We start from the raw sequence: 27,903 nt of genomic DNA on the forward strand, positions 1-27,903 counted from the left end.
AAACCAAATGGTAATTTGAAGCACTAGACCACTAGCTCAAATTGTTCAGAGTTCTAAAGTGATGAAGCTCTCTAGAGCAAAAGGCAAAGAGAAAAAGATATGGGAAATTTTTGTATATGAAAAGATTCAAGAAAGGGGAGAAGGAATGTAGATGGGCCAATCTCCTACAAGTGAGACTTTCCACCTGCAGGGTTGAGGCTTTTCAGAGCCACTGCCATAGGTAAGATGATACGTGGAGGTCTCATTGTAGATTGGTTAAAAATCAATTTGGATCCCAATAGTAGGGTTGCCAAGTAGATGCATTTGTTTCCACCTAAAACATTGCCACTAGATATGCTTTTGATGCCCTGTCAATGAGCGTCTATTGAGAGTTCATAGCAAATACATGTTGAAAATGCAAAACGGTGTGCGTTTTCTTTACCAACATCCTCAATTCATCCCTCTGCCAACATCTTGAATACATCAAGAGATACGAGCAAGGCAGGGTTGCCATATATTGTGCCTCCGTGCGGGGCCTCGCCAGTGAGCACACAAGGTGATGTGCCATTCATGGCTGCTCTGTAACCAGCATCGAGCCAGCACAATCCAAAAAAAATCTCTCCCCAATCCCCCCCCTTCTCTCTCTCCACCAACGTGCCCAAAATGCCCTTCCAATTTTTCAAAATTCCCAAAACACCCCAAAAATTTTGTAGTTTTTTCTATATCATACAAGATGCTGAAACTAGAATTTGAGTTGGATGTTGTGGATATGAATTGCTTCATTATTTATAGGCATAATTGCCTTCTTTTGCTTGGTATTCTGTAAACAGATCTCAATTGTCAAAAAGAAATAAAGAGTTGCATCGCGTGGTACACTTGCAACGCATTTACACTACTTGCGCTACAAAAGTTGAAAAGAAAAGCAAACTCTGAAGTGCATATAGCGAGACTAGGTTTAATGAATCTTGTGCACTACATGCGCCACATGCATCGAGTGGGACACAACTTAAAGATTAGAAAATCTTCAACAATCCAAGGGCATTTTGGAAATTTTTGAATTTCGAGGGATATTTTGGGAATTTCCACAAAATAGAGAGGTATTTTGCCCTTTAAAATAACAGGTCCTCCCTTAGTAAAAAACACTTTCCTATTTTAGAACTAAGACATTCCTTGAACTAAAGCAAGGGTATCCATTCCTAGAACTAAAACAAGGGTATCTCCCTACATTCTACCTAAACAATTGCTTTCAAAAATTGTGGCGTCCGCCTGCTGAGAATTCATGGCAAAGATATGTTAAAAATAACCACTTAAGAACTTAAATCTAAGACTATGAGAGATAATAGTTCAATAAAGGATCATACTAAGAAAATGTAATGGAGAGATTGATGTGTCTAATGCAAAATGAAAACTTAATGTCTTCCAATCACAAGCTACCTAATGAACGAGGATAGTGGCTTCAAGAACTTGCCAAAACTTGACTTAGTTAATTAATAAGTGATTACTGAGTGTAGCGTTCATGGTGTGTGTGCTTCTCAAAGGAAGTAACCACGTGTTATCACATGAGGTGAACCCTCATTCTATGCACCATCTCAAAGTCATGCCACATTGGCATTCTAATAGACCAAAAAAAAAAGAAAACCTACATACAAGATGGTGTCTAGTATAAAATTTTGGTTAGATTTTGGGCTTGCCTTGAAAAACCCGGCAAATCTACACAAGTTTTAGTGTAATTACCAAACACCAAACCACCACCATAACCAAAAGTTTCAGTTTACCTATAGTCTACAAACTAGTTAAGTGTAGATTCAATTTTGAAGGATGAGAGTGAAGTTTTAGCAAGAAAACCCTTTAAGCATAATTTTACCACCACAACGCTAGAGGAAACAGAAGCATAAATTAATATAAGTTCGATGATTTACATAGGCGACCTAACCTTTGCTGCAAGAAGCAGCTCAGTTCATAACAAGTTATGTTTTAAGCCAAACTCTGTATGCGCTGCGCTAAGCGCTAAGCCAGAGTGTGCATGCAAAACTCTTAAGCTTCTTCATAATCCTCTTCATACTCGCCGTCAGGTTCTGCTGTAGCATCTTGGTACTGCTGATATTCAGAAACCAGATCATTCATGTTACTCTCGGCTTCAGTGAACTCCATCTCATCCATGCCCTCTCCTGTGTACCAGTGCAAGAAAGCTTTCCTTCTAAACATAGCAGTGAATTGGTCACTCACTCTCCTAAACATTTCTTGAATAGAGGTAGAATTGCCTATGAAGGTGCATGCCATCTTCAATCCAACTGGTGGAATGTCGCAAACACTTGACTTCACATTGTTGGGAATCCATTCAACAAAGTAGGATGAATTCTTGTTCTGCACGTTGATTAACTGCTCATCTACTTCCTTGGTGGACATCTTGCCTCTAAACATAGCAGATGCAGTAAGATAGCGTCCATGGCGGGGATCTGCAGCACACATCATATTTTTGGCATCCCACATTTGCTGGGTGAGCTCAGGCACAGTAAGAGCTCTATACTGCTGGGAGCCACGAGATGTCAATGGAGCAAATCCCACCATGAAAAAATGCAGACGAGGGAATGGAATCAGATTGACTGCAAGCTTGCGTAAATCTGAGTTCAGCTGCCCGGGAAATCTCAGACAGCAAGTCACTCCACTCATGGTAGCAGAAATGAGATGGTTGAGATCACCAACTGCAGACAAGATCAAGATAGACGTTACATACAAAAGACAGGTGCATACAAAGGTGACCAAAATCTCAACTTGATTACTTACAAGTTGGGGTAACAAGCTTCAGTGTGCGAAAGCAGATATCATAGAGGGCCTCGTTGTCAAGAACCATGCACTCATCTGCGTTCTCCACCAACTGATGAACGGATAATGTGGCGTTGTATGGCTCCACAACAGTGTCAGACACCTTGGGAGATGGGAAGACAGAAAAGGTCATCATCATTCTGTCAGGGTATTCCTCTCTGATTTTTGAAATGAGAAGCGTTCCCATTCCAGAGCCGGTGCCACCACCAAGGGAGTGACAAACTTGAAACCCTGCAGATGACGAGTTGACAAAAACAATTCATTAGAGTATTTTGATGGCGCCATCAACAATTTTTGAAACATGAAGAAGGCACTGCGAAACTGACAATCAAGAAACACAGACATGGCAGATCTAAGACGGTAGCAGTAATTCGAAGGGCAAAAGTAAATGGCTCTGCGAATGCAACAGCTTTCTACAAAGAATGAAGAAAGATAGCACATTGTACCTTGGAGGCAATCACAGTTCTCAGCCTCTTTACGGACGACATCCAGAACCGAGTCAATGAGCTCAGCACCTTCGGTGTAGTGGCCCTTGGCCCAATTGTTACCAGCGCCGGACTGGCCGAATACAAAGTTGTCAGGGCGGAAGATTTGGCCGTACGTACCGCTACGCACACTATCCATGGTTCCAGGCTCAAGATCCATAAGAACGGCCCGGGGAACATAGCGGCCGCAGCTAGCTTCGTTGTAGTAGACATTGACGCGCTCAAGCTGAATGTCGGTGTCACCGCTGTAGTTACCAGTGGGGTCGATGCCGTGCTCTGTGCAGACAACCTCCCAAAATTTAGCTCCAATCTGGTTGCCGCATTGGCCTCCCTGGATGTGCAGAATCTCACGCATGGTGATAGGCGGAGGAGCAAGGAGAGCCTAACCTACGGCAATGCAGAGTAGAAGCTTCTGGCTATGGCGAGCTCGCAGAATGAGGTATGTAGAAATTATGGCTTTCGTGGGGTTAATAAAGGCCCTCGATCTGCACTCATCCAACGGTCGCTCTTGACCGTTTGTGTGTCCGTTGGGTGGAGTGACAGTCGTCGATCTTTATTGGGTACAGACGGCTGAGATTGAGTCCTTTACCAACGGGCAGACCTTTTTGAAAACCCACAAAATTGTTGCCGGGCTTTTTCAGAGGCTTCTGCAGTTCAAATTTCACATTCCGAACAAACGGTCCGTTTTTTCCACTTGCCAGCTGTACCGCCCTCCTGCAGCCCCATCGTGCAACGTAGTGGTGGCTCGTAAAATTTCCCACTTTCTTGAGGACGGTTCTCAAAGGGTGCAAATGAGAACGTGTGCAAGGTAAAAGTTTTGCAGCTTGAAGAAAGGGAGGCTACCGCCATGGTAGCTTCACGCAAATGATATCTCTCATCTCCCTCAAAATCGGTCTCTACCCTCTTGCTCCAAACTTGATTGTCGGGTCGCAGCGGCAAAAGATGTACAAAGTCCTACTTTTATACGTTTTGACGATGCGATGAATCTTTATTGCCACGTTTGCATTTCTTGCCGATGCGGTGAGTTTGAGCTGCATGTGCGCACCCTTTCAGATGCTAAGCATTTTGTAGTGGAGGTGTGATTGCTCTCTCGCTGGTTGCACTGTTTCACTTCTTGTAAGGCCGGGTTTAGACGAGCGCGACGGCAAACTTCTCTTGTGTGAGGCTGCCTCTGGCCGCCTGTCCACACAAGTTGGAGGCACAGAAAAAAAAGATTTTAGTGAGAAGCTACCTCAGTCAGTGATGGTACCCAGTGTGTACGTGTTCGACTCTGGACGCCCTTATCAGGGTTCAAAGCTCACTGTCCGGGTTTTGCACTGCCGCTAGTCTTGCTCTTGGGGGGGGGGGGTCCAAAGGAAAGCACGACTTTTTTTGCCCAATCCACACGTGCCATGAAAGATGTACGCACCTTCCCCTCTCTCTTCCACCGGCCCGTCTGAACCCAGCCTAAGGCTTGAGCACTATGTCCACGAGTTAGGGTTGTGTCACACACTAGACTGGAGCGAGGTTTAAAAGGGTTTTTTGTGGAAGCATTTAGCCATGCACGATCTAGCGTAGTATACTAGAATAGTAAGTGGGGCCTCCTAAAATGGCCCACGTGACACTATAAAATTTTCAAAAAAAACCTAAGTGCCCCCCTATGGTTTATTATTTTACTCGTATTAAGGGTGGTTTAAGTTTATAAACTCACATAAAATCGTGAAGGGCAAATGAAAAGATTACTCACTTAACGTATGGGGGAAGTGATCATGTACGTTCAGCTATAAGAGTGGGGATAATTATCGTTAGGTCCCCCTATTGCAGTAAGGGTGTTAGCAATCTATATCTATATCTATATATCTATATCTATATAGTATATAAAAAGGTAGGAGTGAGGCTCCAGGTCGCTGCAAATCCATGCCGCCACAGCCTCACTCCTCCTTTTCTCCTCCATCATGTCCAAGTTGGCTGCCACGACTTCCTCCTTTGTCTATATAGTATATTTAAAAAGGTAGGAACCAGGTGGCTGCAAATCCATGCCGCCACAACCTCACTCCTCCTTTTCTCCTCCATCATGTCCAAGTTGGCTGCCACGACTTCCTCCCTTGGGTTGCGATTGTAGAGGAGTACTCCTTGAATTGGGCATTGAATTCGAGTTTCCATGAATGGTGGCCTTGATTTGTGAGAATCGATCCCTCAGCCTCCATCTCTATGCCTTGAAGCGTAGCCGTCAACCTCCCTGCACTGCTCACAGCATTGCCTAGCTCTTAGCTATAGCCAACTTCGCCTGCACTTCTCACGGAATTGTCTGCACTCTCAGCCATGTCCAACTTCACTACACGCAATCTCCTTGCTATGATGTCCTTGATGAGGCGCCAAAGAGGCAATAGGGCCCATAGGGTGAGTCAATAGTTATCGGGCATGAGGATGGCTCTCGAGCGTAATCAAGGGCGTGATGCGAGCGCAGCACCACATTCAAGCAAGGCCTCCCAAGCCTCCTTGGCACCAGATATGGCTATGGAAGGAACCCTCTCCAGTCGGCCACAATGTCCTTCTCTCTACCCTTGCCTCAACCTCCCATGCATGCTCACTTATATGACATGCAGCTCTTGCAGCTGAAACAAGTACGAATTGTAGTTCTCCGGGTCACATGAGAGAGAAAGACAAAGAAGAAGAAGAAGTTGAAGAGTTGCCGGATGATTTGCCTAGAGAGAGAGAAAGAGAGAGAGAGACTATGGCCAAAAGTTCGGTGAAGGAAACAAAGGTGGATTGTGGAGGACATAGTGGAGGACGCCAATGTCCATTAAGTGGCATTGTGCAGAAAAGGATTGCTCGCCTTGGACCAAGAAGCGCCTTGGAGAGCTGCTTCAAAATGTGCTCATCCTGGAAAGCTTTGGCGGGCTATGGATCTCCACCACCAAGCTCAACAGTGTGACTAGAGAAGCTTATGTGAACATCAAAAAGGTTAAGATCATTCATGGCTATGAGCTTACTGTTAGCCTTTCTTGGCCGAAAGGTGAAGCGATGTCTTAATAACTAATATCTAATTCTCCTAAATGATTTTCTCATGTTAAACTGATCATTTAATATGGGGAAGTGCCACGGGAGAAAAAGCTAGAATATTGGTTAAGCTGGCAGACCGGCCACAGTAGGGATCCAAAGGAGAGAAAATAGGGATCCAAAAGGGGGGGGCCATCTGCAAAAGAGCAATGTGCACCAATGGGCTTCAAAGACCCTAAGGTTTAGCCCATTAAGATTTCCAAAATGCTAAGGTTCCAAAAATCAAAGGTTGTGTCCAATGGTCAAGCTTATTTAAATTGGATGCTTTGTGTGTGTACAAAAAAAGTCAATGCAAGCTCCTACATAGGAGGGGGCGAGCCCTTTTGGTAGGGGATGAGAGAGGAACACACGCACACACTCAGAAGCTTCCTTTACACAAAGGGAATGAGGGACACATGTCAGCTCCCTAACCCAGATGCCCACAAGGTGCACTCAAATCCTATTGGATGGCCATGGAGGTGGACCAATGAGAATTAGGCTAGAGTAAATCTAGTTTAATTCATTTAGAAAAAAAACTTAATAAAAGAACCAATAAGAATTAAGCTCTCTAGAAGATTATTGGACAGTCTCCCAAGGGATCCAATGAGCATTCAGTAGCCCAATGGCTTGCCTGATTCCTATTGGCCAGAAGACAAAGGGGTCCATTGAGAGTTTAGTTGCATTAATTAATTACCTAAAGCTCTCACAAAAGGGGAAAAGGGGACACATGTCAGAAGGCTATCACTTATGCTACTTAATTTTCATTGGCTAAGCTGGGAGAGGTCCAATGGGATGTGAGCATGAGTAAATAGCATGAGGGGTCGACCAAGAGAGAGAGGGGGTTGAATTTCTAAAGGCATTATTGCATACACACTCACACAATCTCATGTGTGGAGCAAGAAGACTCTCTCTCTCCTTCTCAAGCTTTAATGGAAAGCTTATCACCTACTCCAAGGTTGTGAGAAGGGAGGCCTACACCAACAACTCTTGGCTTTGTGATGCAAATCCAACCAAGAGCCAAGCTTCAATGCATGCTCATCTCCTCTACCATGCTAATTACTAAGCTATGCTATGCTAATATGAGTGATTATGTGAGGAGATGTACATATTTCTCGTAAGATTACTCCTACTTCCTCTCAATCTACTCTCATACCCCGCTAGCTCTCACCATCTTTGAAGGTGTGTGAGGTCTTGGGTCTGATACCGTGAGGGAAATGATGTTGCGTTTTATAAGTGTTTTTCTTAGTGCTTGAAACTTCCATCTTCATTGCACTAGCTAGTTATTGAAGGAACACAAAGAATAGTATTGTAAAATGTCTCTCTTGATGGGGGAAACCTATAATACAAGCCTTTTGGAGGGGGGGGCGGCTCCATATAAATCCGGTCCTCAACTGTTGTCAATAGCTTAATTTCTCTCTCTTTTGAAGTATTGTTCATGCCTATCTAACTAGGTGTTATGCTTTTTGTTGCTCTCTCCACCCAAGCACTCTTCTATGCTCATTAGGAATCTATTCTAATAAAATGCTCACTATGTTTATGCTATTTTCCGCTACACACAAGCTACTAGGCCATTAAATGTTACATTGGTATTAGAGCACAAGGTTTCTCTTTTCTTGCTCAAGAAGGGAGGTCCTCAAGCTAGCTATAAATGGTTGTTGTTATTAATTGCAATTGAGTAAGTAGAATAGGGATTTTTCAGCCTTGCAGTGTGCCCGCCTTCGTGCAGATAACGGGGCATCACCATCAAGAGATATGGTCCTAATAGTGGATTCCTACGGGGCTTACCTACGACTTAACCACTATTGAGCTATTAGAAGCTTGACAAGAGCCGGTGTTGTTTTGGTGTTGAACGACCCTCTCTTCTATTCCTTGCAATTAATGATATTCAAGCCGCAGGTACAGTAGCTTGAGTGCTTTTCTAAAGGGGTAAAGAGGAGTAGCAACTAGGGCTTGAAGTGCCAAAGTACACCTAAAAGAATTTACACCTAAAGTTGTTAGAATGGTTGAAAATAGTAAAGAGAGTGAAATTAATGTTGATAGCTTTGATTTTGCTAATGAGCAGGCTACTAATGATGCCCCTATGCTTGTTAACTACCTTGTTTCTAGGCTTCAATAAGCCATGGGATATCCATTCCTCCAAAGTGAAGTGCCACGGCAGCTTCGTGCTCCTGGGATTCTCCAAACTCCCCACCATGACGAGAGAGCACCTAGGAAGCCTCCTTGCGAGACTCCCAAAAGAGGCCTCTCTCCGATTTGGGAAGAAGAAGAGGATCCATACGAAGGGCTCAAAAATTTGCTTCTTGAAGACGCATCTCCTTACTCAAGAGCCCCCACCGAAGGAATGAGAAAGCAGTGAGTCTCCTACCACCTCGGCGGAGATGGCTCCACGAAGACGGCAGGCAAAACGCTCTCCATCACCTCTTAAACAGAGAAGACCATCACACACTTCTCCACACCATAATTCAAAGAGAGATGACAAAAAGCAAGAGAAGAAAAAGCGAGAAAGAGGACACCATCTTCTTCATCCTCTTCCTCTTATGAAGAAAGTGATGGTGCGGACAAAGACGATCAAGGCAAGAAAAAGGTGAGAAAGAGGTCACCCTCTTCTCCATCTTCCTCAAATTCTTCATCTTTTGAAGAAAGCGATGGTGCAACTTTTGAACCATCAAAAAGAAGAGGCCATAGGAAATCCTATGCCACGTGGAAGAGGTCATCCAAGCTCAACAAGTTCAAAGAGGGAGGAAAGAGCATCTCTTTCCTTACCTACAATGGCACCTTTGGTGCTGCGGACAAAGTCTTTGATTTCATTCAACAATTCGATACGGCGTTTGGAGATGAGGGCTTCATGGAGTCCTCTAAGTTACGCCATGTAGCTATGCACTTTCAAAAGTCCGTCAGGCAATGGTGGTCTAGTCTACAGGCCAACGGTGAAGCTCCACGAACATGGAAAGCTTTAAGGGCTTCCATTATGAAGCAGTTTTTGGCCACCAATGCCAAAGACAAAGTACTCACCAAATGGAAAAACTTGAAGCTCTCTTCCTACGAATCCATTCACAAATATGTAGACAAGTTTTGGGACTTACATCTCAAAGCCACTGTCTTCAAAGAGATGGATATTGGAGAGCAAAACCAACAATTTTGTGCGGGCTTAACTGAAGAAATGGTGGAGTATGTCAACTCCCAAAGGCCACACACTATATCTGTGGTTATACACCATACTATGGTGGCTTCTCGAATCAATTTCCAAACAGGGGCTAAGAGAAATTCTAAGCCCACGGAAAACAAGGGTTCCAATGAGCCTTAGGGGAAGGACAATGTCCAAAAGTCTCCTAAGGGCAACTCCAATAACAAAAAAGATAAGGAGAAGGGAGTTTACAAAAGCAAAAACAAACTCCCTCCTGAAGAGCTTGAGCGTTATCGCAAGGATAATCGATGTTTCAAGTGCGGCGAGCAAGGGCATGCGTATCACACTTGACCCCAAAAGAACATCCACCATGAGCCTCTAGAGCTACCTTGGTCGAAATCCAAGGAGAGGAAGCTCACCACAAAGGATCTCCTCTATGCCATGCTTGGGGAAAGGTAAGAGAACATGATGCTTTTATTCTTTGACCCTGGTTCTACTCATAATTTCATATCCATAGAGTTGGCCACCAAGCTAGGCATCCAAGCCTCTGAGATGGGAGATGTCCTACCCGTAGATGGTGCTTTCAAGGGGCAAGAATCTTCAGTCACTCCCTTGATCGAGAAATTGAGGCTCCATGTCCAAAGCTATGTGGACAAAGAGGACTTCTTTATTTCTCCTCTCAAGCACGAGGATGTAATCCTAGGGGCACCATGGTTTGATCACATGGCTGTCAATGTTAAATTCCCTGAAAGAAAAATTTACTTTAGGTTCAGGGAAAAAGATATGGACATAAATGCTAAGGAAATGGGTAACACCACACCCATTGTACATACGCAAGCTTTCAACAAGTCAATAAAGAGCTCTATTTCCGTGTACATGACTTTTGTTACAGATTCTCAAAATGAACCTAATGCTTTAGCAAAAGAAAATATAAATGATCACAAGGAATTAGAGTTATCCAACTTTCTCAAGGGGTTTCAAGATGTTTTTATTGACGACATCCCTTGTGAACTACCTCCTAAACGAGGCAATGATGCTCATGCAATTGAACTTCTTCCAGGAAGTTCACCTCCCAATAAAACTCCTTATAGAGTTTCTCAAGCTCAACAAGAGGAGATTATGCGGCAAGTGCATGAGTTACTTGAGAAGTGCATGGTTAGGCCTACCTCATCTCCATTTTGTTCACCCATGCTATTAGTGCAAAAGAAAGACGGCACATATTGTATGTGTGTCGACTATAGAGCACTAAATAGGATCACTATCAAGAATAGGTTTCCCATTCCAGGGGTAGAAGACCTATTGATAAGCTACAAGGGTCAACCTACTTTAGTAGAATTGACCTAAAAAGTGGCTAAGGATAGTTGATCAAGACATTGTAAAGACCGCATTTCACACTACGTTTGGTCTTTATGAACACATTGTCATGCCTTTTGGCTTGACCAATGCACCAGCCACATTCAATCGCTTGATGGAGAAGCTATTCAGGCCTCACCAAACCTTTACTGGAGTGTTCTTTGATGATATTATCATCTACTCTAATTCACTAGACGAACACAAGCAACACCTCCAAGTAATATTTCAAGTCTTAAGAGAGAATAAACTTTATGTTAATCGAAAGAAAAGTGAGTTTTCTTACAAGAGATTCAGTATTTAGGTCACAATATCTCTCAAGATGGCATCCAAAGGGATCCATCAAAGTTAGAGGTAATAAAAGGATGGCCTAATCCAAGGAATCTTCATGACCTAAGAAGCTTTATAGGTATGTGTGTTGAGATGTCGAGCTCTACACCTTGAGCTGGCATCCACTACGGGTCTTGGCCGCTTACGGCATTTACTCACTGGCGCGTTAGGTGACCGACACGGAGGATCTCTGCCAGTGATTCTATAGCTGGACTACACTTATAGTGCCAGCCTAGTACGCTTCTAGCGAGTTCACACTTAGCGACCGCATGTACATATGTGCTACTTTTTAGCTTTAGCACTTAGTCATTTTGTACTCTCTTTTCTGTGAAGAAGAAGAAGAAGCTTTCCATCTCTGTGTGCTTTGTGCTTGTCTTGTGTAGCTCTCTTGCATCCTCATTCTTTACATGGTATCAGAGCCTGGTGCAGTCAAGAGAGGCTAAGAGAGCAAGAGCATCACAATCCCTTCGTTCACAATCCATGACCAGATCTCCAAAGTGCAGTATACAGAGATTTACTGTACAAGTACAGTGGTTGTATGTACGCTTGATTGTGGACACTCGTTGAGTGTAGAAAGCGTTACAGGAACCACGATACCAGGTTCAGCAGATTTGCAGGTTTTTGCTGATTGCAGCTATTTTGTCTTAGTGCTTCAAGATGTCTGACGGTTTCAGTCAGATTGTTACTGAGAAGCTTGAGAAAAATAACTACCCTGCATGGAAGTTCAGAATAACAAATTTCCTAAAAGGAAAAGGTTATTGGGACTATGTAGAAGGAGACAATGAAAAGGAACCAGAGATTCCGGAGGCAAATGCTACAGCAGAACAAAGGAAAGCTTTGAGGGACTGGCAACAAGGCCAGAGCAAAGTGATGTATTGGCTTTCTATGAGCATCACAGATAGCATGATGGGCTATCTACAGGATGCTGAAACCCCCGCCATTGCATGGAAAAACTTAGGCAGAGTGTTCGAGGTGAACACCAAGGCCAGGAAGCTTCAACTAAAGTCGGAGCTAAATCAGGTTAAGAGGAACAACCTCTCCATCAATGATTATGCTTTGAAGATCAAGAGCATCATTGAGGCTCTTGGATCTATTAAAGTCTCAGTGGAAGACGATGACATTGTCCGTGCATGCTTGGATGGTCTAGGAGATGAGTATGTACATTTTAGGTCTTCCATGAATACAAGAGACGACATCCCCGTGTTCCAAGATTTGATTTCTATGCTTATTCTTGAGGAGAAGAACCTTGACACATCTTCTTCTCATGGTAGAAATAATTCTGAACAGGCCTTCTATTCTAACTCCAGCAGAGGTAGAGGTAGAGGTCGTGGTCGAGGCCCAAGGGGTTGCAGGGGCCAATTTCTGGAAGGTCAATCAAATCAAAACAATACAGGTGGCAGGGGAAACCAGTCTCAAGGCAGGGGGAGTCAAAGAGGTCGTGGTGCAGGATCAAGCAGGCAGCAACATACTCCAAATAGTAGAGAATGTTGGACTTGTGGTGAAAGAGGTCACATGTCACGTGACTGTCCAAAGGGAAAAGCAAGTAGAAAGAGAGAACAGGGCAACTATGCATCTACTAGCAGAGATGCAGATGACAGCAAAAACGAGCGCATGTTTGTTATGCGACATGTAATGAATACAATGACTGCAGAGAATTCCACCCAAGATGATGTTTGGTATGTGGATTCAGGTGCCTCTAATCACATGACGTCTCGTGGAGAGTGGTTTAGAGATATGCGCAAACCAGATGTGTCAGGCTATGTGCAGACAGGAGATGACACAGCTCACCCCATTGCTCATGTAGGGGACATACCTCTAAATACGAAGAGTGGGAAATCAAAGTACTTAGCAGATGTACTTCATGTCCCAAACATTACAAAGAATCTTGTTTCTGTTGGACAAATGGTTGAGCAGGGTTTGCAGGTTCGCTTCAATCCAGAATGGCTGTAAGCTGATCACAGAGGGCAAATGTGTGGGCAGAATGTTTACGCTAAATGTAGACATGCCTGAGGTGTGGGCAGAATGTTTACGCTAAATGTAGACATGCCTGAGGTAAAAGCTGCATTATTTGCACAGGGCACAGGTGTTGTGGCTGATGTTGACATTTGGCACAAACGCATTGGCCATGTCAATGAGCAGAGATTGCGCATCATGCAATCAAAACAGATTGTAAAAGGTTTGCCCAAATTCAAGGTGGATGGTATGCATAAAGTGTGTGCAGCATGCCAGTTTGGAAAACAGTCAAAGGGCTCATTTCCACATGAGCGCAATGTATGTAAAAAGCCACTTGAGGTGGTGCACACAGATGTTTGGGGTCCAACCGATACTGCAAGTATACATGGTTGTAGGTATTATGTCTCTTTCATTGATGACCATACAAGGAAAGTATGGGTCTACTTCATGAGTAACAAAAGTGAAGTGTTTGGTCACTTTCAAGACTTCAAAGTCATGATTGAGAAGGAGACAGATATGCAAATCAAGACATTGAGGTCAGATGGAGGGGGAGAGTACTTCTCCAATGATTTTTCAGATTTTCTGCGAATGCATGGTATACACAGGCAATTTACATGCAGATATACTCCACAGCAGAATGGGGTCACAGAAAGGAAAAACAGGCACATTGCAGAGGTTGCACGTGCATTGATGAATGAGAAGAACATGCCTCATCATTTCTGGGCTGAATCTGTAAATACAGCTGTGTACATTATGAACAGGACACCTACAGCTGCGGTGCATGATGTAACAACTGAGGAAAAGTTTACAGATACAAAGCCTGATTTGGCACACTTGAAAGTGTTTGGCTGCATAGCTTATGTGCATGTACCAGATGAGTTGCGTAGGAAATTGGATCCTAAAGCAGAGAAATGTATTCTTGTGGGATATTCCCTAGAACAAAAGGGGTACAGGTGCTACAATCCTACTACACGAGAATTACGAGTGAGCAGAGATGTAGTCTTTGATGAGATGAGCAGCTGGTACAGTAATGCACATGGCACTATTGGGGCTGATGTAAAAGATGATGTGGTTGTACAAAATGTGAGGCCACAGTCACAGGTTTTGAGTGGACCACAAGAGTCCTCTTCTCGTGGCTCTGTTGAGAAACCATGGAATGGTAGACTACGTACGCACGTTACTCCACCAACAGGTACAAGGAATGTATCAGGAAAAGGAAAGGAAAAGGTTGATGAACCTCCCTTTATGGTTGATGCATCATCAGGTTTTTCACATGTAGACATGGATTCAGATGGTTCTGAACAAAGTCTTGATGAGGAATTTGGAATTCCGGCTGTCAGGACAACTGGTGTAAGGAAAGTACAAGAAGATGCTAGAGGGCAAAGGAGTGACCCAGGACCGCGCAGATCTAATAGAGTCAGAAATCCAGTTCAGAAATTGACTTATGATGGGTATCTAGTGCATCACCGAGCCTACATGGCTAAGGTGATACAGGATGTGGAGCCCACATGTTTTGAGGATGTAGTTGGAAATTTGCATTGGGATGATGCAATGAATGAAGAGATGGCTGCATTAGAAGCAAATGACACATGGGATTTGGTGCCATTGCCAAGTGGCAAGAAAGCTATTGGCTGTAAATGGGTGTATAAAACCAAGCATAAGGCTGATGGTAACATTGAGCGTCACAAGGCAAGGCTGGTCGCAAAGGGTTATGCACAGACGTATGGCATAGACTATGAGGAGACCTTTGCTCCAGTGGCAAAGATGACGACAGTGAGAGCTGTCATAGCAGTGGCTGCATCTAGAGGATGGATTATGCATCAAATGGATGTAAAGAATGCCTTCTTGAATGGTGAGTTGCAAGAGGAAGTGAATATGGATCAGCCACCTGGTTATGTCGATCCAGGTTACCCAGATTATGTATGCAGACTTCTCAAAGCTTTGTATGGTTTGAAGCAGGGCTCTAGAGCATGGTATGACAGGATTGCCAAGTATCTTGTCAGTATTGGTTTTAGGAGAGCTCATGCTGATCATTCACTCTATGTACGTGAGAGTGATGTGGGGATTGTGGTCATTACCATATATGTAGATGACCTTATTATTGTTGGTGACAATGCTATGGAGATTGACCATGTGAAGGGTCTTCTCAAACAGGAGTTTGAAATGAAAGATTTAGGCGAGTTGCGCTACTTTCTTGGCATTGAAGTGATCAGGACTCCAGAGGGTGTATGGCTATCACAGAGACAGTATGCTTTGGACATGTTGTCAAAGTATGGTATGGCTAATTGTAAGCCAATTTCTATTCCCTTGGATGTGAATGCAAAGCTGAGTGCAGAGAAGGGTGATGTTGTTGAGGATGTCAACATGTACAGGAAGATTGTGGGTAGTCTAATCTACTTGACTATCACGAGGCCAGACTTGAGCTACACAGTAGGCTTGGAGAGTCAGTTCATGCAACTTCCGAGGAAGCCACATTTGGATGGAGTACGACGCACACTTAGGTATGTGCAAGGTACTCTTGACTACGCATTGTTCTATGCAGCAGATGCACCATTAGCATTGTATGGGTATACAGATGCAGATTGGGCAGGTAGCATTGTTGATAGGAGATCTACGAGTGGCTTCATGTTCTCTTTTTGGAGTGCTGCTGTTACTTGGAGCAGCAAAAAGCAGCCTACGGTTGCTTTATCGAGCACAGAGGCCGAGTACAGAGGTGCAGCAGTTGCGGCGTGCGAGGTAGCTTGGCTACGCACATTACTTGAGGACTTGGGAGTGCAGGTGGACCAGCAGATTTTCATCCATTGTGACAACCTCAGCAGCATGCAGTTGGCTAGGAACCCAGTGTTCCATGCCAGGACCAAACACATAGAGGTCCATTACCACTACGTTCGAGAGCGAGTGTTGGCGGGCGACATCGACTTGGTCTACGTCAGCACAGAGGACCAGATAGCGGATATCTTTACCAAGGCCCTCGGAGCTGAGAAGCTTCGACGTTTCCGAACTATGCTTGGACTCTGCGACATGCAGAGCTCGAGGGGGAGTGTTGAGATGTCGAGCTCTACACCTTGAGCTGGCATCCACTACGGGTCTTGGCCGCTTACGGCATTTACTCACTGGCGCGTTAGGTGACCGACACGGAGGATCTCTGCCAGTGATTCTACAGCTGGACTACACTTATAGTGCCAGCCTAGTACGCTTCTAGCGAGTTCACACTTAGCGACCGCATGTACATATGTGCTACTTTTCAGCTTTAGCACTTAGTCATTTTGTACTCTCTTTTCTGTGAAGAAGAAGAAGAAGCTTTCCATCTCTGTGTGCTTTGTGCTTGTCTTGTGTAGCTCTCTTGCATCCTCATTCTTTACAATGTGTGCATCCTATACACGCTTCATAGAAAAGTTCTCACTAATAGCAGGACCATTACATGTGTGAGGTCCCCACCCCGTCGTATCAAACAACGGATCTGATGGTAAACCTGGTGGCCACTAGATCTATAGTGGAAGCAAACAAAATGGTTCAGGGTTCAACTAGCGGACGATCTCTTATCACAAGGTGAGTCGAGTTCGAGCCTGCTAGCAACGAGATCTAGCTCCACCTCGCAGGGGAAGCGTACTTAACTATTTAGCGATCCTAAGACCCACCTTCCAAGAGGAGAGAAACCCCGAGTGCCTTTTTTCCCATGTTTCAGAGGCACGTACTCTCGAGGATTCGCCGCTCTAGGGGCAATGATTATTACTAATATCGAAGTAAGCACAATGGGGACAGAGAGTTCCTGACCAATCGGGACCACCCATCTCGTAGGCATTGGCAACGCGAGCCAAGCCCCCACTTTCCACCCCCACACTCACACTTCCTCGTGTGACCTAATTACTACCACAAGGTTGTTCAACATAGATATTCCTTGTTTAATTCCGAATCACATGGTTCGTTAAAACAGCCCTTCAACCAGTATTGCAAACAACACCAAGACAGAATTCTAGTAAAAATTCTACTCAAACTTATTCATAAAAATTCCGATGTTCTGGAGGTACAACATCCCCCCTCCAGCGAGAGTTCACTCCTCCCGTTGTCGCCTAGCTGCCCATACAACTAGGTATGTCCACCGCATAGAAAGCACGTCATGGACACTCCCACCTCATAGAAAGCAAGACGTGGGTTCCCACCGCATAGAAAGCAAGTCGTGGGTATCCACCGCATAGAAAGCAAGACGTGGATTCAAGAGCCCTAACGAAGAACTCTGCCCCCTGTGATCAGTAGGGGGGTCAGGACTGATTTAACATTGGAAATAAAATGAACATGTCGAGCTAAATTTTCCCTAGCAAACATTCTTTCCTCTTGCAAACAGCATACCCATCAATCATTTCTTTCCTACTTCATACTTAAATGTACTATGCTTTCAATGCCGAGGTTTCTGTCGGATTTCTCCAACATGTTCGGGGATATGTTCATTTCTAGCTAATCGTATGCAATGTTAATTAAACAACTTGAATAGAAATTGGGACCTACCTCTTCCATTTCTTCGTCAATAGCCCGTGAGATGGCCGGTATTTGCTCGTCCATGGGAGCCTTCCCCTTCCCGTTGACATTGCTCGTTCCTGCTTCGCGATCATGGGCACCACCGAAGCGCGTCCTCTTAACCGGGGCCATTTCTCACTACTTTAAATGATTAGCTTGGAGAAAGAGCTAAGGTTCACAAGCATCATAACAGTCCAATGGGTAGAATAGTGACATCAATTAATCCCTCCTATATGAGAGTCTAGATTTCTTTCATAAGCAATCATTAAGGATGGCACATAATCCTATGGGAACCGGCTCTAAGATAACTATTCGGCTTACATGATCAAGAATAATTAGGATTTCACTATTGGAATTACCAGAGAATTGGATTAAGTATGATTAAACTATTTCCTAGCAATTAGATGATGCAGATTTACCCTATGCATATGTGTGAGGAAAAACCAATTCTTAGAGACTTATTGACGGATTAATTTCTCCTTAATTACGTCTTAATGCATAAGAGAAATGAATTCAATTAAGCTATAATGTTAATGAGTGATTACAATAGTGATTCTCTTCAATCTGCACAAATACTAGCTTACCGATTAATTACTATGCTATCTAGAGAGAGAAGATTCTGATAATTATGCTCTAATCATTAATCGAGATGAAGAATGGCTGATAATTCAGCTATGAAATGATGATTACATAATAGAGTATGAATAAGGAGAATTTAGAAAGTAGTCATAGAGATTTTCGACTAGGAATAAGCATAATAGACAAGGAATTTAGATGGTAGAGAAAAAGATTTACATATGGCATTAATTGAACTGTCGTTACCATGATTAAGAGCTGGTAATCTTCTCAATTTTCTCATCTAATCGAGCTTCTTGAGATGAAAATTCTGCAGCACCTCCCTTCTTGCTTCTTCTTCAATAGGTGTGTGATCCGGCAGCACCTTCCCAATGTGTGTGGGTGTGTGTGTATGCACTGTGTGTGTGTGTGATCATAAGTGTGTATGTGTGTGTGTATGCAGGTCTTTAAATAGGCTCCTACAGGCTGAAAATCGATCTGGGTTGCTAAATGCATCTGGGAGCTTCTCCAGTTAAGCATGGCAAGTCCAGTTCTCTGCCCACCAAGTGTCAGGTTGGCTTGGTTAACTGGTTGTGAGACTGAGTTGCAGGCTTGGCAGCTTTCCCAAGACTCCCACAAAGCAAGAGGGCGTCCCCTAGCTGCTAAAGCTGATCTGGAGTGGCCTGGGACCTGTTCCCACACAGTCCCGGGCCCCTGGTGTCTCCCCGAACAATTTTTAGGAAATTTGGTTCTAGGCTAAAACGGGTCATACGAATTGGATTTTGATGTCGTAAATTGCCATACGAAGCTCTAACTAAGGCGTACTGGCCCGAGTACCTGCCATATTTAGCAGCCCCCCGGGTCCGAAAATGCATTTTTTTCAAATTTGGGGTACGGGTGCAATTTTTCGAGACGATCAAAACTGGACGGGTCGGGTGACCAAAAACTTACTATTTTTGGAAATTTTTTACAAAAATTATTTTAATTCACATTTTGAAGCTTTATAACATTCTAAACATCATGGCACTAACAGAATCTGGAAAACTGCTAAAAATAGTAACTTATTCCATTGTATTCATTTCGTGGTACAAGGGTGCTCTTGTGATCGGGTCAGAGACCTTACAACCTCCCCAACGTGAAAAATTTGAGATGTCCTCATCTCAAGAATGAGTTTGGGTAATCTTTTAAGAGCGTCGATTCGTCCTCCCAAGTTGCATCTTCTTCAGGGTAATCCTTCCATTTTACTAGATGCTCCGTGATAGTTTTGTTGCGTAACTTTCTTTCCGTTGTTTCAAGTACATAGTCAGGTTGGAGCTCGAGAACTCCTTGTGCTGGCATGACTATCTGATCTGAGTCCAAGAATTGATCAGGATTGGGAATATAGGGTTTGAGTAAGCTGACATGGAATACATCATGAACCTTCAAGTTTGCAGGTAACTTTAGCTTGTAGGCCTGGTCACTTACAACCTTAACGATCTCAAATGGTCCACAATACCTTGGGCTTAGCTTCTTGTATCTGCCTAGCGATAAATTGCTTTTCTTAGGTCGGACTCGGAGAAAAACCTTATCTCCTTCCTTGAAAGTTCTATCTGAGCGGTTCTTATCTGCATAGTGCTTCTGCCTATCTTGAGCTGCCTGAATGTCCTGGCGAATGGCTCTAGTATGGGCTTCCATATCTTCTAACATCTTTCTAGAGGCTTCTACTCTGATGGTTGGATCTGAAAAGTTCAGTGGTGCTAAACAGTCCTGTCCATAAAGGGCTTTGAAAGGTGACATTCCAATGCTTCTGTGTTCGGAAGAGTTATAAGCATATTCTACCAAAGGTAGATATTGTAACCACTTCTTTGGCTCTTGTGAACAATAGGCTCTGAGAATGTCCTTGATGACTTGATTAACTCTTTCGGTTTTGCCCGTTAGGCATCTCTATCGTTGACGATACGCTTGGGTAGACCATGTAACCTAAAAATCTCCTTGATGAATACCCGACTAACATCTGAAGCAGTAAAGGTCGTCTTTACGGGTATTAGATGAGCCACTTTTGTGAGCATGTCAACAACCACGAAAACAGAATCATTACCTCCTGTAGAAGGTAACCCTGTAACAAAATCCATACTGATGCATTCCCACTTCATCTGGGGTATGTCAAGAGGTTGACGTTGCCCTGGTAATTTGATCCTTTCGGCCTTTATCCGTTGACAAGAAAGACATTGCCTCACATAGCGAAGTATGTCTCCTTTCATTCCAGACCAGAAATAACTCCTTCTGACGGCGTGAAGAGTTTTAGCATAGCCTGGGTGTCCGGATGTAGGGCTATCGTGTGCTTCATATAGAATGGCCTTCTTTAAAGCTGGGTCTCGGGGTACACAGAGTCTATGTCTGTAGTAAAGACATCCTCCCATAAGAGAGTAATCTTTAGCTTCAGGCATCTTATTCTGCTGGACTAATGAAGCCATACGTTGGTACTCTAGATCTTCGAGGGATGCTTCTTTGATTCTATCCCAGATAGGGTTATTTGGAATAGAGATAGCTCCGAGAAACGATTTTCGGCTAAGACCATCTGCAACTGCGTTTTCCTTCCCTGGTCTATACTTTATGTCAAGGTCATATTCCTGTAATAGCTCTATCCATCGCCGTTGTCGCATATTGAGAATGGGTTGAGTAAAAATCCACTTTAAACTCTTGTGGTCTGTAGCTAGCTGAAACTTGCGTCCAGGAAGATAATGTCTCCATAAACTGCTAAAAGTTCCAGATCATGAGTGGGATAATTCTTCTCATGATCCCTCAGCTTTCGCGAAGTATACGCCACCGGTCTTCCTTCTTGAGTAAGAACTCCGCCTAGAGCAGACTTACTAGCATCCGTTGCTACTTCAAATTCTTTACTGAAGTCTGGACGCTTTAAAATAGGAGCTGAGACCAAGAATTCTTTTAGCTTAGCAAAACTAGACTCGTGCTCGGTCTTCCAATTGATCCTCATTCCTTTCTTCAGGAGTTCCGTCAAAGGTGCGGCAATACGTGCATAATCCTTGACAAAAATCCTGTACCATCCCGTTATTCCAAGAAATCCCCTTACTTCGCTGACAGTGGATGGTTGAGGCCAGTCAACGATGTCCTTGACTTTGTCTGGGTCCACTGAAATCCCTTCAGCCGAAATGACAAATCCAAGATAGTTGACCTTTGGTGAGCAAAAAGTGCACTTGCTCTCTTTAGCGTAAAGCTGGTGTTCTCGAAGGAGATCAAGTACTTTGCGAACATGTTCTTCGTGATCTGCCTCGTCTTTGGAATAGATCAGAATGTCATCAAAGAAAACCAAGACAAAATCATCGAGGTAAGGTCTAAAAATATCCTGCATGAGTCGATTGAAGCTTGCAGGAGCATTTGTTAGACCAAAAGACATTACTGTGAATTCGTAGTGTCCATACCTAGTATTGAAAGCTGTCTTCGGAATATCTGATTCCTTGATCCTGATTTGGTAATATCCTAACCTTAGATCTATCTTTGTAAATATTTTGGCGCCGTGGAGTCTGTCCAAAAGTTCGTCAATCCTTGGAACTGGATACTTGTTCTTGACAGTTACCTTATTCAGCCCACGGTAGTCTATGCATAGCCTTAAGGTCCCATCCTTCTTCTTCTGGAAAAGAACGTAACTAGAGCACCCCAAGGAGAAGTACTGGGTCGAATGAATCCTTGCTCAATGAGCTGCCTAAGTTGTTCTTTGAGTTCGATGGCCTCCGGAAGTGACATTTTATAAGGTCTTTTTGAGATAGGTTCACACCCAGGGATAGTCTCAATCTCATGATCTACCTCTTTGTGTGGTGGAAGATTCGTAAGGTCCTCGGGGAATACATCATCATACTCTCTCAACCAGTTTGGTCGAAGTGAGGTATCTGATTGGTCCACCTTATTGAGTTTAACTGCATATATTTGCTGACCCTTCCTTAGTCCCTTCAAAAGTCTGCTGGCCTTAACTAGAGTAGCCCTAGGTCTCCCATTTTCCCCCTGGATTAAGGCTTCATTACCCAAGTTATCTGTAAAGGTAAAATTCCCTTGTGCACAATGGATATGGGCCTTATTTTGCTTTAACCAATCCATCCCTAGTATCCCATCAAAGAATCCTAAGGGTAGGGTTCGAAATTGGGCAGAAGTTGGGTGTCCCCCTAAATCGAAGTCAATTTTGCCTGCAGAGTGTTGAGATACTACCTCCTTGCCGTTTGCTAACTCGACAACTAGCTTGCTTGACGGATACTTATCTAGCTTAAGCTTTCTCATGCATCTGGGTGAAAGAAATGAAAGAGTACTGCCACAATCTATAAGGAAGTTAACTTGTTCACCTCTGAGAGATCCTGGCGTATGAATGACTGCGTATTGCTCGCAACCATTGGATTGTCAATTGCAGCATGTAGGGTTGCTCTCTCCACTGCTTCATCTCCCACAGTTGGTTGAACTACTGCGGCATTCACTCTGGCGGTAGCTCCACGCCCTCGCCCTCTGTTCATTCTTCCGCGTCCTCCTCTTACATTAGCTTGGCCACGCCCACGGGTATTCAAGGGTATGGCATTGGCATTGGTTACATGAATGTTCCTGGGGCAATTGGATCTGTAGTGTCCATGCTCGCCGCAACCATAGCATCGAACATCAGGGAACTCCATGGTTGTAGTGGTAGCCACAATAGGGCGCTGGTTATAGGTTTGGTTGGATGGTCTGTTGTCCCAAGCAGTGTTCCTTGCCCTCTTTGCCCAATTATTCCTCCTATTCTGATTAGCCTTTTGTACTTCAAGAGCTAAAGGTTTAGCCCTCAACAAGGCATCCTGTAGTGTTGACGGCCTGAGAGCCTCCAGCCGAGCGTTCAAGGGATCGATTAGTCCTTGACAGAACCTTGCCACCTGTTGTTCCAAGGTCATCTTAGGAGCATATCTCCGAAGAGTGACAAACTTTGCATAGTATTCTTCGACCGTTGAATTCAGCTGCCGCATTCTCAAGGTCGTATAGGCAGGTGGTAAATAACGTCCCATTATCGCAGCTTTGATGTCTTCCCAAGATTGGGAAGATCCTTTAATGTCCAGGTCTCTACAATGTTGCTTCCACCATATTTTGGCATCGCCAGTCAAGCTGAACATCGCAAGCATGGTCTGATTTACGGGTTGGGTTCCCGCAGCTTCAAAGTAATCGTCCATGGCTTCCATCCATACTTCCACATCTCTCTCCACATTTTCCCCCTTGCCCTTAAAGATCGGAGGTTGGGCTTGCTTAAGGAGGAGCTTCTTCTCTTGCGCTGCCGAGTACAGAGCAACAGGCGGTACCTACATGGGTTATACGAAATTCTTGATACCATTACTTGAATTTTAAGATAGACACGAGACTTTAATAAGATTCAAAATTCCACTTTATCAAGAGACAGAGATTCAGAGACAAAAAGCACTTTATTGGTGGAAATTTATTACAATCGAAACTCCTCAAGGTTTAGAATGACTGATGATCGCTTATTACATGGCTTTATGGATTGCGTATAACACACGCCTAGGAAATGGTATTGACATGATGCACTACTTCATTCGTGTAATAGTTCTTATACACATTCTTGAGGGGATAATAAACTAAGATATCGGGCCGGAGTTCCGCTTTCAGTAATCCAAAGGTTTTGACTCGGTTTGCTGGAATCACATTGTTGACCTTCTCCAAGAGCCAGACGTTGATGGTTTGGTTGGAGTTGCCCGAAACAGTCTGGTCCAATCGTGTGGGCACCAAGTAGAATATCTCTATCACTCTCAACTCTTCTCCCCAACGTATCTTCTTCAAGTCGGTAGTCAGGCATCCTAGCTTCTGAGCGTTGATATAGTAAACCCCTCCTGGAAATGTCCAATCAAGTTCCCATCCTTTGTCAATGCGAGTGGAGTGTGGCGTATAAGCTTTCAACAGTATCTCCATGACATCTCGCCTGAACTGGTAAACAGGGGATCTTCGAGCTTGCTCATAAATAAGCTCAAATACTTGGAACTTCCGATATTCGAGCACGGGGTCTTCCTGCAACACCAATGCAAGGAATTCGAATCAACTACCTATATACTTTCAGTTCCTTTTTAAATGTTCAAACAATACGACTTTATTTTCCCAGCCTAACCTAGGCTCTGATACCAGGTGTGAGGTCCCCACCCCGTCGTATCAAACAACGGATCTGATGGTAAACCTGGTGGCCACTAGATCTATAGCGGAAGTAAACAAAATGGTTCAGGGTTCAACTAGCGGACGATCTCTTATCACAAGGTGAGTCGAGTTCGAGCCTGCTAGCAACGAGATCTAGCTCCACCTCGCAGGGGAAGCGTACTTAACTATTTAGCGATCCTAAGACCCACCTTCCAAGAGGAGAGAAACCCCGAGTGCCTTTTTTCCCATGTTTCAGAGGCACGTACTCTCGAGGATTCGCCACTCTAGGGGCAATGAGTATTACTAATATCGAAGTAAGCACAATGGGGACAGAGAGTTCCCGACCAATCGGGACCACCCATCTCGTAGGCATTGGCAACCCGAGCCAAGCCCTGCTTGTCACTGTCTCTTCATGATTCAAAAGGTCATCATCTTGCTCCCGCATGATCTGTTAGACTGTCATTGAAGCCGAGCAATTCCATAGTTATCTAAGCCTGTTGTTTTATTGTTCTCTTTAGGTTCCCCTCTCCCATCCTGACCCAATAGATTAATCCTGTTAGAAGCTTGGGAGGAATTTAGGCTGTTTGACATCTGATTCATCCTAGAATGAAGACTCAGAAATCTGTCTTGTTGTTTGCTTAAGTCCTTTTCATTCAAAGATTTTGTGAGGGAAGGATTTCTCAAGAGGGATTGAAGATTGTCAAGGTGGGTACCAAGCATGGTGATATTCCGTCTGCAGTCAAGACACAACAAGCAATCATATACGATCAGAGTGCCATTGAGCACATGGACAACTTTAAGGGATCCATTAGTAAGTGAGGCAATTTTGGATTCACAGACAACCACAACACAAAGTTTCAAAAGAACAAACATGCAATATCACTAAGAGATGACTGAGTGAGCATAGGAGGTCAAAGAGAGAGCAATGTATTACTAGCTTGTGGCAAAAACGAGGCGGGAATTGTTAGCAGCACGGGACCCACTGCCAACGGGGGCTTCAGAGTTGCTCTCTACAATGCAGGCTGCTATATCCTCTGCAAGCTAGATTGCATCTTCAAACTCTTGGATCCATGAATCATTCTGTGCCATCATATATGACCCTACAATGACGTGCAAAGGAAGAGCAGTCCCAAGTTCATGCGGGAACGAAGGGCGGGAGCACCTTCAAAACGCGTTCACAGTCCCTCACATCACGCCAATGTCAAGCAGAAAAAACAATATGCGCTCTCTCTCTCTCTCTCTCTCTCTCTCTCTCTCTCTCTCTCTCTCTCTCTCTCTCTCTCTCTCTCTCTCTCTCTCTCCTTCCTCTACAGCCCGCCACCTCTAGCGGCCTCCTTCAGGCGTCCCTTTTCACCTTTCCATGCGAGGCTCGGCCCTCTCAATTCTGCAGACCCGCCCCGTCTAGGCAACCTCTGTAGGCAGCCCCTGCTCGGCCAACTCTGGCTCCGCGACTTGGTCCTGCTCAGGATAATTAAACGAAGAGAGAGAGAGAGTTTTACAGCAGAGAGGGTCGGAGAGAATATGGGGGTTTGGTCTCTCAGTTTAAAAAAAAAAACTCTTTGAAAGAGCGCGCACCGGCGCGCTCTCTTTCAGAGAGTTTTTTTTTTAAAAACTGAGAGAGAGAGAGAGAGAGAGAGAGAGAGAGAGAGAGAGAGAGAGAGAGAGAGAGAGAGAGAGAGAGAGAGAGAGAGAGAGAGAGAGAGAGAGAGAGAGAGAGAGAGAGAGAGAGAGAGAGAGTCATTGTGCGAGAGCTAGCAACTGAGAGCGAGGCGTTTCTGCTGTGTGAGGGGGTTATCATTGTTGTTGTGTACTGAGGGGTGTAGAAATGGAGCAAGGGCTACCTCGACCAGTGATCGAATGTCCAGGCTGAAAATCCTCTTTCCAGCTATAGCCTGGGAGACATCTGCACCGCAAGCGATCATCTGTGCAATGCCCTCCACAATGGCAGTCTTTCCCACGCCAGCCTCGCCCACAAGGCATGGATTGTTCTTAGTCCGCCGGCCGAGAATTTGGATTGCGCGCTCGATTTGAGATTGTCTACCAATGACAGGGTCGAGCATACCTTGTCTTGCGAGCTTTGTGAGGTCAGTAGCAAAAGCATGCAAATAAGACATGAAATTTGCGTCTTTTATTGCTGCATCGATGCTGGCGGGAGTGATGGTGATACCCTCAGGCGGGAATATAGCGATGCCTTTCTTCCGCCTAAAATATCGATTGCGAGTGTTTGCAGTGGTACCGCGATCGAGCATGTCAAGTGCTTCAATATCTTCGTATAGGGCCATCATTTGGATCACTTCACTTCTGACACGAATATAATCAACTCCAAGTGTGTCTAACACACAGACGGCAACGCTACATTCCCTTTCTCTAAGTAGTCCCAGCAGCAAGTGCTCAGGGCCAACAAACCGATAACCCAAACACCTTGCTTCAAAGCAAGAAAGCTTCTCCACGACGTGCTGTGCTTCCAGACTTAGCTTGATCTGAGGACATAACTCTTCGTCTGCACTATTAATGGAGCTGCATCCGACAGGATCGTCGACCGACGCTTGTGTTGTGCTAGTGTAGGTAATGTAGTCCTTGGTGATGGCGCGCAGGGCTTGCAAGTGAACGGAATTGGAGGTGAGAGCGATGGCGGGGATAGAGGAGGCATCGTGCAAGAGAGCGATCAAGAGATGGTGGGAGCCCATGCACCTACTTCATTGTGTGCTCGTCCACCACCAGCTGCTTACACGACGTCATTAGTAAGCCTTAAAATTCTCTATTGGTCCCCATTCTCATCCGCTTTGTACCAAATCTGCACTACCCAGTTTACTGCAAAATGTGGGATCTAAGAATGCCCCAAATCAATCCGCGGACTGATTGAAGGGGTGTTTGCTTAAATGATTATAATATAAGGCCCCCACCACACACACTGAGATGGAAATTTTTGATTCAAAGCTGTGACGTCCATGGCTCCATCGGTGGCTCGACCCCTTGCCGATTTCGGAGGTCATTGGACACAACCAAACGCAAGGGTGTAAGCGTGCTTGAGCCGAAGAATTGGGGCCTCCATGCCTACTAGCTGAATCCAAATGTTGCCAATCCTCTACCGTCAAATGCCCTACGCAAATATTGTGGATGTCCTTCAGGTCCTCAAATTCCTTGCAGATGCCATCCCTCAAATCTTCATTTGGAAAGATTCAATGGAGTTTATAAAAAATTGATTAGCTACAAAGTAGTGCTTGAATATGTGGAGATGGAAAATTATTTTGTCGACCAGACGGTACCATTTCTCAAAATTTTGGTTTACCTGGATGGAGCTTTAAGTTTTGATTGTTGTGTGTGTGTGTGTGTGTGTGTGTGTGTGTGTGAGAGAGAGAGAGAGAGAGAGAGAGAGAGAGAGAGAGAGAGAGAGAGAGAGAGAGAGAGAGAGAGAGAGAGAGAGAGAGAGAGAGAGAGAGAGAGAGAGAGAGAGAGAGATTCCTTTCTCGTTCTCAAAGGTCAGATACAGCCTCTAGGACCAAAATTTTAAAAATTATCATGTGAGTGCAGTGCATAGTATTTGTGACTCTCAATGCTTGTGAAAGAGAGAGGGAGAGGGAGGGGGAGAGAGAGATATACATGGAATGTGTACACCTATAAGAAAATTTGGTTTTT

At 44.4% G+C, this 27,903-nt stretch overlaps 2 protein-coding genes across 2 annotated transcripts; both read right to left on the reverse strand.

Moving 5' to 3' along the window:
* Positions 1-1,854: 1,854 nt before the first annotated feature.
* LOC147458396 (tubulin beta-1 chain-like) lies at positions 1,855-3,737 on the reverse strand. The gene is made up of 3 exons (XM_086513047.1): positions 3,249-3,737; positions 2,764-3,033; positions 1,855-2,681 (listed from the first exon to the last, which is right to left on the reverse strand). Exons 1-3 carry the CDS (start codon positions 3,640-3,642, stop codon positions 2,014-2,016), a joined length of 1,332 nt encoding a protein of 443 aa, XP_086369173.1. The 5' UTR covers positions 3,643-3,737; the 3' UTR covers positions 1,855-2,013.
* Positions 3,738-26,018: 22,281 nt separating this feature from the next.
* Positions 26,019-26,954, reverse strand: LOC147458397 (chaperone protein ClpC1, chloroplastic-like). Its single transcript, XM_086511822.1, has one exon. It carries the CDS (start codon positions 26,952-26,954, stop codon positions 26,019-26,021), a length of 936 nt encoding a protein of 311 aa, XP_086367948.1.
* Positions 26,955-27,903: the final 949 nt, after the last annotated feature.

The sequence above is a fragment of the Adiantum capillus-veneris genome, chromosome 5 (assembly GCF_014529385.1).
Source record: "Adiantum capillus-veneris isolate H3 chromosome 5, ASM1452938v2, whole genome shotgun sequence".
Lineage (NCBI taxonomy): Eukaryota > Viridiplantae > Streptophyta > Polypodiopsida > Polypodiales > Pteridaceae > Adiantum > Adiantum capillus-veneris.

Bases quoted from the DNA above. Each gene is read 5' to 3' on its own strand.
- LOC147458396 (XM_086513047.1), bottom strand. From the start codon at position 3,642: ATGCGTGAGATTCTGCACATCCAGGGAGGCCAATGCGGCAACCAGATT. The intron at 3,034-3,248 runs GTACAATGTGCT...CGTCATCTGCAG, and splicing joins GAACTGTGATTGCCTCCAAG to GGTTTCAAGTTTGTCACTCC. The intron at 2,682-2,763 runs GTAAGTAATCAA...TCTTGTCTGCAG, and splicing joins GAAGCTTGTTACCCCAACTT to TTGGTGATCTCAACCATCTC.
- LOC147458397 (XM_086511822.1), bottom strand. From the start codon at position 26,954: ATGGGCTCCCACCATCTCTTGATCGCTCTCTTGCACGATGCCTCCTCT.